The 11,719-nt window shown below is 41.2% G+C and overlaps 1 protein-coding gene across 1 annotated transcript; it reads right to left on the reverse strand.

Annotated features, from left to right (window-relative positions):
* Window positions 1–8,259: 8,259 nt before the first annotated feature.
* On the reverse strand, window positions 8,260–11,028 carry LOC134574746 (toll-like receptor 13). The gene has a single exon (XM_063433840.1). The coding sequence runs from the start codon at window positions 11,026–11,028 to the stop codon at window positions 8,296–8,298; it is 2,733 nt and encodes a 910-aa protein (XP_063289910.1). The 3' UTR covers window positions 8,260–8,295.
* Between the last annotated feature and the right edge of the window lie 691 nt (window positions 11,029–11,719).

Genomic DNA, 11,719 nt, shown 5'->3' on the forward strand with positions numbered 1-11,719 from the left:
GACTGTTCACCGTCCACAGAGACCATGATACACACTGACACAGAGCAGAATAGGGACTGTTCCCCCTACATAGGGTCACTTGGCAGATATGGATTGACACCTGTCCTCAAAACCCCTGATACACACTGACACAGAGCAGAATAGGGACTGTTCCCCCTACATAGGGTCACTTGGTAGATATGGATTGACACCTATCCTAATGATCCCTGATACACACTGACACAGAGCAGAATAGAGACTGTTCCCCCTACATAGGGTCACTTGGCAGATATGGATTGACACCTGTCCTCAAAACCCCTGATACACACTGACACAGAGCAGAATAGGGACTGTTCCCCCTACATAGGGTCACTTGGCAGATATGGATTGACACCTATCCTAATGATCCCTGATACACACTGACACAGAGCAGAATAGAGACTGTTCCCCCTACATAGGGTCACTTGGCAGATATGGATTGACACCTATCCTAATGATCCCTGATACACACTGACACAGAGCAGAATAGAGACTGTTCCCCCTACATAGGGTCACTTGGCAGATATGGATTGACACCTGTCCTCAAAACCCCTGATACACACTGACACAGAGCAGAATAGGGACTGTTACCCCTACATAGGGTCACTTGGCAGATATGGATTGACACCTGTCCTCAAAACCCCTGATACACACTGACACAAAGCAGAATAGGGACTGTTCCCCCTACATAGGGTCACTTGGCAGATATGGATTGACACCTGTCCTCAAAACCCCTGATACACACTGACACAGAGCAGAATAGAGAATGTTCACCGTCCACAGAGACCATGATACACACTGACACAGAGCAGAATAGAGACTGTTCACCGTCCACAGAGACCATGATACACACTGACACAGAGCAGAATAGAGACTGTTCCCTGTCCACAGACACCATGATACACACTGACACAGAGTGTCCGCGTGAAATAGGGCCGTGAGTAATGACGTCACGGATAGCCTGCCCATAGTATCGCATAGGGTGGAAGAGCTGATAGGACATCTGAAACGTATTGGGATGGAGATGCTTAATTGTTCTCCAAAATGCTTGACACCACCCCATAGTGAATCTCTGCAAACTGTAATACCATCAGAGGAGGAAGAATGTGGCAGCCCACTGGGATTATTCGAAAAATTTCAAATTGATGATTTTCCAGACCCTGGGGTTGACATTAGTCCAGATTTACATCTTGTGACCCATGAGGATGTTCCAGGCACTACTTGTGAAATAAAGACAGATAATAAAGTGAATGATCCTTCTCCTTGGGACTTGCACCCTGTCGTTGAAGGTGGAGTAGGCAATGGCAAGAGCATGCTGTGGGTAGTCAGTGCAAACACTCTCTTCCCGGTGAATAATGAGGAGACTAACTATGATGACGTTATTTGCGTTGAAAGTAATGATGCCAGAGATCTTTTGAAACCATATGGAAGGAACGAATTGGTTAAAAGAAAGGCAAGAGACAACCTGCATATAGACAAGAATACGCATAAGAGAAAGAAGAGAACAGGTGAAAAAGAGAAGCTGCAGACTGCCTATCTGCAAATAGTTGAGTTATGTCCTGAAGATGTCCGTGTTACCACAGTGCAGACTCTGTTTGATACACTACTGAGGAGAGTCAGAGAAACCCCAGATCTTCACGTATTGGATGAGTCGGTGCGTGGAGTTGCAGAGAACGTAGAACAAGAAATATTTAATCTTTTCCTGTGTACTGACAGCAGATATACATAGGGTCACTTGGCAGATATGGATTGACACCTGTCCTCAAAACCCCTGATACACACTGACACAGAGCAGAATAGAGACTGTTCACTGTCCACAGAGACCATGATACACACTGACACAGAGCAGAATAGAGACTGTTCACCGTCCACAGAGACCATGATACACACTGACACAAAGCAGAATAGGGACTGTTCCCCCTACATAGGGTCACTTGGCAGATATGGATTGACAAATCCCTGACAAACAGCTACCACATGCAAGGAAGGCAGCAGGGGCGCAAATGACCCACTCCCGACGCGGGAAGGTAGTGACGACAAATAACAATACAGGACTCTTTAGAGGCCCTGTAATTGTAATCAGTCCACTTGAAATCCTTTAACTTTGATCAATTGGAGGGAAGTCTGGTGCAGAGCCACTGACCCATGCGCAGGGCCAGCCTTAGGCCTTTGGGCGCCCTGTGCAACAAATCTTCACCCTGTCACACCCATGTGCAAGAAATCTTCACCCTGTCACACACACACACACAGGCAGACAGCCATACACACGCACACACACAACTGCGACTGACTAGGTTTGTCACCTCCTCAAAAGGACGCATGAGCCTACAGGCATTGCGCATGAGCGTCCAGTAACGTGGCAAAAAAATTCCCAGCTCCCCTGTGGATGTCCTAGCACCCCGGTCATACAAATATTCATTAACAGCTTTTTCTTGTTGGAGCAGGCGGTCGAACATTAGGAGTGTTGAATTCCAACGTGTAGGGCTGTCGCAAATCAAGCGCCTCACTGGCATGTTGTTTCGCCGCTGGATATCGGCAAAGTGAGCCATGGCCGTGTAGGAACGCCTGAAATGGCCACACACCTTCCTGGCCTGCTTCAGGACATCCTGTAAGCCTGTGTACTTATGCACAAAGTACTTGTACTATGCGTGCAAGCTACTGTGAGACCAGATATGATTGGCAATGTGAACTGTAACAGTTCTGCAGAGCACATACTGTAGGCCTGAGACACCCGCTTGAAGACAAGTAACTGCTATTCAATCTATAACAGTGAAAAACAAATTTTGGTTTTAAAAGCACGCTATAGAGACACCAGATATGATTGGCAATGTGAACTGTAACAGTTCTGCAGAGCACACACTGTAGGCCTGAGACACCCGCTTGAAGACAAGTAACTGCTATTCAATCTATAACAGTGAAAAATAAATTTTGGTTTTAAAAGCACGCTATAGAGACACCAGATATAATTGGCAATGTGAACTGTAACAGTTCTGCAGAGCACACACTGTAGGCCTGAGACACCCGCTTGAAGACAAGTAACTGCTATTCAATCTATAACAGTGAAAAACAAATTTTGGTTTTAAAAGCACGCTATAGAGACACCAGATATGATTGGCAATGTGAACTGTAACAGTTCTGCAGAGCACACACTGTAGGCCTGAGACACCCGCTTGAAGACAAGTAACTGCTATTCAATCTATAACAGTGAAAAACAAATTTTGGTTTTAAAAGCACGCTATAGAGACACCAAATATGATTGGCAACTGTCAAAGCACGCTGGAACAGGTCTACAGAGCACACGCTGAAGTAGGCCTGACACCCAGACGCTTGCAGACAACTAACTGATCTTCTATTACAGTGAAAAAAAATGATTTCTTTAAAATCTAAAGCTTAAGCTATTGTTAAAACAGATATGAGTGGTGGCACTGGGCAAGTAGGCACAGTATCCAATGTGAACCTCACACAGAAGTTGGCAGGCAGGCAACTGCTCTTCTATTACAGTGGAAACAAAATTTTGGTTGTAAAAGCACGCTATAGAGACACCAGATATGAGTGGCAACTGTCAAAGCACGCTGGCACAGGTCTGCAGAGCACACGCTGAAGTAGGCCTGATACCCAGACGCTTGCAGACAACTAACTGCTCTTCTATTACAGTGAAAAAAAAATATTTATTATAAATGTAAAGCTTAACCAATTGTTAAAACAGATATGAGTGGTGGCACTGGGCAAGTAGGCACAGTATCCAATGTGAACCTCACACAGAAGGTGGCAGGCAGGCAACTGCTCTTCTATTACAGTGGAAACAAAATTTTGGTTGTAAAAGCACGCTAGAGAGACACCAGATATGAGTGGCAACTGTCAAAGCACGCTGGCACAGGTCTGCAGAGCACACGCTGAAGTAGGCCTGATACCCAGACGCTTGCAGACAACTAACTGCTCTTCTATTACAGTGAAAAAAAATATTTATTTTAAATGTAAAGCTTAACCAATTGTTAAAACAGATATGAGTGGTGGCACTGGGCAAGTAGGCACAGTATCCAATGTGAACCTCACACAGAAGCTGGCAGGCAGGCAACTGCTCTTCTATTACAGTGAAAAAAAAATATTTATTTTAAATCTAAAGCTTAACCAATTGTTAAAACAGATATGAGTGGGGGCACTGGGCAAGTGGGCACAGTATCCAATGTGAACCTCACACAGAAGCTGGCAGGCAACTGCTCTTCTATTACAGTGAAAAAAATTATTTATTTAAAATCTAAAGCTTAACCAATTGTTAAAACAGATATGAGTGGTGGCACTGACTGTGCAAATGGGCAAGGCATCCAACCTGACACAGAAGCTGGCAGGCAGGCAACTGCTCTTCTATTACAGTGAAAAAAAATTATTTATTTTAAATCTAAAGCTTAACCAATTGTTAAAACAGATATGAGTGGTGGCACTGGGCAAGTGGGCACAGTATCCAATGTGAACCTCACACAGAAGCTGGCAGGCAGGCAACCGGCTTTCTACTACAGTGAAAATAATTATTTATTTAAAATCTAAAGCTTAACCAATTGTTAAAACAGATATGAGTGGTGGCACTGGGCAAGTGGGCACAGTATCCAATGTGAACATCACAGAAGCTGGCAGGCAGGCAACTGCTCTTCTATTACAGTGAAAAAAAATTATTTATTTTAAATCTAAAGCTTAACCAATTGTTAAAACAGATATGAGTGGTGGCACTGGGCAAGTGGGCACAGTATCCAATGTGAACCTCACACAGAAGCTGGCAGGCAGGCAACCGGCTTTCTACTACAGTGAAAATAATTATTTATTTAAAATCTAAAGCTTAACCAATTGTTAAAACAGATATGAGTGGTGGCACTGGGCAAGTGGGCACAGTATCCAATGTGAACATCACAGAAGCTGGCAGGCAGGCAACTGCTCTTCTATTACAGTGAAAAAAAATTATTTATTTTAAATCTAAAGCTTAACCAATTGTTAAAACAGATATGAGTGGTGGCACTGGGCAAGTGGGCACAGTATCCAATGTGAACCTCACACAGAAGCTGTCAGGCTGATGTTATAGCCCTAAAAAGGGCTTTTTGGGGTGCTGTCCTTACAGCAGAGATCATATGAGTCCTTCAGGATTGTAGTGGACACTGAATACCCTAGCCTAGCTATCAATTTCCCTATCTAATCAGCAGCAGCTTAACTTTCCCTCCTCTCACTAAGCATGCATCTTCCGAATGAATCGAAAATGGATGCTGGGAGGGAGGTTGGAGGGTGTGGAAGGGAGGGAGTGCTGCTGATTGGCTGGAATGTGTCTGCTGACCGAGAGGCACAGGGTCAAAGTTTGCCCAATGATGATGAATAGGGGGCGGATCGAACTGCGCATGTGTCCGCCCGCCGCGGCGAACGCGAACAAGCTAATTTCGTCGGGAACTGTCCGCCGGCGGACAGTTCGGTACATCACTAGTTGCTACCTGTGTGGGTGGGTGGGCAGACTGATAGGTGTCCTGCGGCCGCATGGAGACCTTGGATGGCGGCCGCAGGGGAAGCTCTTCTGGCGGCCGCTGGGGGAGCAGGCTGTTCTGTCTCTGCTCCCCCTCTCTCGCGCGCTAGAAATAGACCGGGGCCGGAATATGACGTCATATTCCGGCCCCGGTCTCATTAAGCTGCGCGCGAGGGGGAGCAGAGACAGAACAGCCTGCTCCCCCAGTGGCCGCCAGAAGAGCTTCCCCTGCAGCCGCCATCCAAGCTCTCCATGCGGCCGCAGGACACCCACATGTCTCCCCGGCCCCAGGTGCCAACGGCCCACCGGGAAATTTCCCGGTATCCCGGTGGGCCAGTCCGGCCCGGGCAGGGGGACTAGCTGTTATTCCAGACACTCCCCATGCTGGCACTGCTATGGACGGCTATTACGTCCATGTAATCATGAGGTCCTCGCAAGGACCTCATGATCACATGGCCCAGGAGGGCCGGATCAGCAGCAGGGGGACTCCCTGGGATGTCAGGTAAGTCCCCCCCATCGCGATCGTCAACGGAGGATCGCCAGCAAGCAGGTAAGTGGCCAGGATGGCGGGGACGTACTATGTCACCCACCGGCGTTTAGAGCTGGGTCCCAAAGGACGGCATAGCACGCCCAACATCCTTAATGGGTTAAAAGTGTGATTGGGCCCCTGTAATATGGCCGATGCTAGGAGGAAGTGACAGCCGATCACTTCCTCCCAGCTATAAGGACAGAGCCCACGCTGGAGGGAAAAGGAGGTGGAATGCAGCAAATGCAGCTCGAGGAAGAGAGACAGAAGTGAGCTGCTGCTTCAGACTCTCACTCCCACCAGCCTCATGCAGGAGCAGTAGGACCCAAAGTAAACCATGCTCCTGGACACAAAAGGTAAGCTAACAGGAGGGTGGCTGCAAATATAATAATTACATGTATGTGTCTATATGTATGTATGTATGTGTCAAGGTCTCTGTATGTATCAGTGTGTGCATCTGTGTGTCAAGGTGTGTATATGCCAGTGTGTATATGTGTGTCAGAGTGTGTGCATATGTGTGTGCATGTGTCAAGGTATGTGTATCTCTGTGTTCGGTTGTGCATCTGTGTGTGTGCATGTGTCAGTGTGCATATCTCTATGTCAATGTGCATATCTCTGTATCAGTGTGTGTATGTGTGTCGATTTGTTTATCTATGTGTGTGTATGTCAGTGTGTATATGAATGTGTGTGTGTATACCACTGCCTTCCAATAGTAACAGTACGTAAAAATACACCCCTACATGCACATACATACGATATACTAAAACAAAATGGTGAGAGAGGCTTTATAAGAAGTAATGTCATTGCTGCGTCACTTCCACATTCTATACATTAATCTGCCCATACCGAGAGAAACAAAGATGGTGCTTCGGGAGTGATGTTGCGTCTGGTCTAATATCAGGATGGAAACAGCTGTGGGCACATGCCCTTCAATACCGCGGCGGCCAATTAGGGACGAAATACGGATACAAACACAACAACCCTCCAGGAAGCAGGTATCCCAATTGATAAAACCCTCAGCCCTCTCAGACAGCAAAGAACTACAAAGAACTATATTTGGACTGGTATCATATTTATTTTTAATGTTTTACATCTTTTTTTATTTTCAGTTGGCATATGAATATAGTATATTAGCTTGTACCTGAAGTCCAGTGGATTCTTGCCGAATTCTGCTGCAAAGAAGGGTAGTGCTCCCCTAAAGACACACGCATCATTATACTAGGAGCCTATAATTTAAACTTATGTACATTCACTTAATTTTAAATTTGTTTGAAAAGCAATCTATATACTGGTGTTTTAAAAAACTTTGTGTTTTATTAAATTATTCTGCTAGCAATGCATCAGCAACAAGATGATAATAAATGCAAGGCACAACTAGTTTCTAGATATGAGATACAATCATTCACAATAACAAATTATAAGTCTATTAATGTGGTTAAATATGACTTACACAAACATGTGAGCATGAGAAAATTAGAAAAAAAACGTAAAAAAGAGCATGTTACACAATATATAATTAACTTACTACTCGAAATTCATGCATCAGCCAAATTTAACAAAGTTCGCTAAGATCTATTATATTGTTTGTACAAAACAAACTGGTTCTGCTTTTTAATGTTATCAAAAAGCAGAACCATTTAAAAAGGAAAAAATGATTAATTAAAAAATGTTTTTAAAAGAGATTCCTTTTTAAGAGCAGTCATCTAGTTTTACTGTGTTTGTGAAATAGCATATACATGGATGTAACAACTAATATAGCAAAGCTCTTACAATTAGGCACGTGTAAACAATGCTACTAAGTTATAAGCAGTTCTTTAAACTAGACATTTTAATCACAATATATGTTAAAAGGCACATTACATCTGTAAATATTGGTATGTTGCAGGAAATAGTATAGATTCCATAAAGTTGTTGTTTTTTCTGCATCTAATATCTTCTACTATCACCCAGTCCACTTCATCTCAATAAAGTGGTGTGGGTGCAGTGTTCCTGTGTTTACATTGCTGGGTTACGTCCACTTCTTGTGGCTGTCAAATTGACAGCCACTAGAGGCGCTTTCACTGCACTGACCTAGTAAAACTTATTTATGTGATGCAGAAGCCCCCATAGGAAAGCATTGAAGCGGGGACAGTTAAATGTTCCCCGCTCATGTGCATTAGATCCCCAAAGCTCCACTATGAGTAGCATTGGATTAAAAGCTATACTGTCTTTGACTCTACTATTGCAGTAGATAATAATGTGGTCTCTTTCTCGGTGATTACAGCTCATCATGATCTTTCTCAACATGAATACCAATTACTTTACGTAATCTTGCCCAAAATAACTTCTGTCCATTAGGATCTTCTGGCCATTCCAAGTAGGTTTTTTTATCTAACAGTTTGGTCAGTCTGTGATAGCATTGAATCTCTTCCTTGGAGATCTTATCAAGGAATATCAATATGAGAGAATTATTATTCTCTGCTACAAGTTTGTAAGTTGCCATTCGCAACTCTAGGGAGCACCAATAACTTTGTAGGTAACTATGTGTAATAAGGCAGATAGTCCACCTGCTTTTATAGATACTGTCCACTATATTCTCAACTATGTCTCTGCCAATCTCAAAATCACGATTATGGATGCACACTTTAAAAATAGGGGGACCATTGTTTTCCAGATTGGGAAGTAACTCCTCTGTTATCCACTGTTCATTAGTGGTATTATAGGAAACAAATACATCATACTTGTATTGTTCGTCTTCTTTCCGGCGATTCAGCCAACATTTCACTGTATAGAATAAATATAGGGTATACCACCAAATGCTTTCATGAAAGAGAATTATCAATATAAACAGTACCATGCCTACAAATGAAGCTATAAAAAGTGTAAATTGCAAATCTGTTGTACAGCTATCTAAGAACGTTGACAATGTGGAGTCAGACTTTTTTGCTCTAACCAAACACTTCTGATCATAGAAATCAATGAATGAAACTTGCTTGTTATACAGGAGCCACTGATTAAACCAATTTAGCTGACAGTTACATGCTAAGGTTGTATCATATAAATAAATATAGTTTAAGTTACTCATTGGGGAAAATGCCTCAGCTTTTATGTCCTTTATATTTTGATTTTCTATGAGTAAAAATATCACAGATTTTAAATCATTAAACATCATATTGGAGGTAAAATATTCCAATCCTGAATTTATCAATTGTAAAGTCTTAAGGTTTACTAAGCCCTGAAATAACTCATATGGGTTTATGAGTAAATTTTCTGCAAATTTTTCTGTATTATCTAAGCAAAGAAATTCAAGTTTTTCTAAATATCTTATTGATGAATTGATTGTGACCGTCATTTCTAAAGGCTCGGTATAATATGCTCTGTAATATAGTTTTTCAAGATTTATGAAATTGCCCAGTACTGGCAGTGTTGCATCCATGCAGTCAAAAACAATGTTATTTAATAAATGCAACTCCTTTATTCTATGAAAGGGGAAATACTCACAAATGTCAACATATAAATATTGGGCATCTAATTCTAGGTTTTCTAAGTGAAACAAATTGTTGAAATTCTCATATAACAGCGTGATATATGTATTTGTGGTTTTTAGAGAAAGTTTATTTAGCGTATTAGCAATATGTTTTGACCACCAAATTTCTTCTACATCGTATGTAAAAGTAAGTGTAAGCTCTTCTATTTGATGTAGATCATAAAATGCCCACTCATCTATTGAATTTAACTGATTGCCATACAAATTTAACTGTTTTAAAGCAAATAGATCTGAAAAGGCATATTCTTGAATCATGTAAATGTGGTTATAGTCCAAATGTAAAACTTCCAGTACCTTTAAACCACAAAATGTACAGTTTCTTATTTCAGCAATTTGATTGTTACTCAGATCCAACATTTTTAGATTTTTTTGACAAGCAAATTGTCCTTCTTCTAATGATGTTATAAAGTTGAATGATATATTAAGGTAGAGAAGCTCCATTTTGATTGAAAATGTATTGGGACATACAGCCAATGCATTAATTCTGTTGTTGGATATATTAAGGTCGGTTAAGTTTTTCAATTTTTCTATCTGCAAAAAAGACACCTTTTCTATCATGTTGTAAGATACATCTAAAGTCTCCAATGTTGAGCATGAACCGTTCGCTGTTTCAATACTAACCAATTCAGTATTCATTAGTCGAAGATCTTTCACTTTAAAGTATGACGCATATACACAAATTTCAATATACCCAAACTGTATATCTGCTAATGACATTGTGTCAACTGTCTCAATTCCAGCGTAAAATAAATCGTCAGCACTCAGTGGGTGAAGATTAATTTTAAAAAAAGAAAGCTTTGGAAAATTGCATAATGAATTATTTTCCAAAGAGTGTATCTGGTTTCTACCAAAACTCAGATTACGAATACTAAAATTTACATAGGGATTACCAAGAGATAACTTGTCAGAAACGCAATCGACTTTTTGGAGTGCATGGATTTTATTCTCCACGAACAGATCCTGTAAGTATTTCAGCTTTGTCAAATGCTCTGTCAAGAGTGAAAATGATGTGATCTCATTGTGAGACCAATCCAATTGCTTCAGTTGTGTCAAGTCCCCAAACGTTGACATATTTACATCAGAAAACTGAAATTCATTTAATTTGAGCCTTTGCAGGTTGTTAAGTCTTCCGAAGTCCAGTTTTCCAGTGACTGTGTAATGATGCGGGAGTATCCAAAGAGTGGTAAGCTGGGTAAGGCGTTCAAAACTTTCAGGTAAAAGCTTGAAATCGCCCATTAAATATAAAGATTTCAGGTTACTGAAGCGAGAAAACATTCCAGTTTTGATGGTGACATCGGAAAAGAATATACAAAGCCAGTCAGTTTCTACTGGCACTTCTTCCAGGTAATTGTGTAGATTATATTTATCAACTGGACAATAGGCTGCAATCGTGAAATTCACTTGTGTAAAGTCATCACAATTATTAAACACGAGATCTGCATATTTCTCATATTGTCTCTCCATGACCTGACAAGGTCTTCTTACCAAACAGAAGCATGAAAGATGAATGGATGTGAAATAGAAAATCCATAATAGATTAAAACAACTGGAGCCCATGCTTCAATTGTTTTTTTTCACTACAAGAGTGTGTGCAAACAAAAGCAAAGTGTTTTACCCGAAAACAAGTGACACAAAACCAGTGACTTCCTGTTTTTAAAAAGAAACTCAACAAATGGAAAGAAATTTTACTGAGCCCTGCACCGCTTTATATGAGGTGCAAAGATGTTTTTTTAAAGGCTGTCTTAGTTGCTTGCAAAATTGTAGAAAACACCAATCGAGGACTATCAAAGTCGGGTCCATTCACAAAAGTAAAACTAATTTGAAAGTTTCAATCATCAAGCTAGAACATAACAAGGAAAATGTGAAGTATTAAATACAAAAACAGAGATAAATTCACTTGGGGTTCTTCACTCAACAGGAGTTAAATTAGAAAACATCTGTAAATCAGTATTTTTTTTGTAGTTATTTTTAACTTAACCCATTAAGGACCAAACTTCTGGAATAAAAGGGAATCATGACATGTCACACGTCATGTGTCCTTAAGGGGTTAAAGGAACACTACAGTCACTAAAACAACTTTAGCTTAATGAAGAAGTCTGTGTGTATAGATCATACCTTTGAAGTCTCACTGCTCAATTATCTGCCATTTAAGAGT

The sequence above is a fragment of the Pelobates fuscus genome, chromosome 10 (genome assembly GCF_036172605.1).
Source record: "Pelobates fuscus isolate aPelFus1 chromosome 10, aPelFus1.pri, whole genome shotgun sequence".
Taxonomy (NCBI): domain Eukaryota; kingdom Metazoa; phylum Chordata; class Amphibia; order Anura; family Pelobatidae; genus Pelobates; species Pelobates fuscus.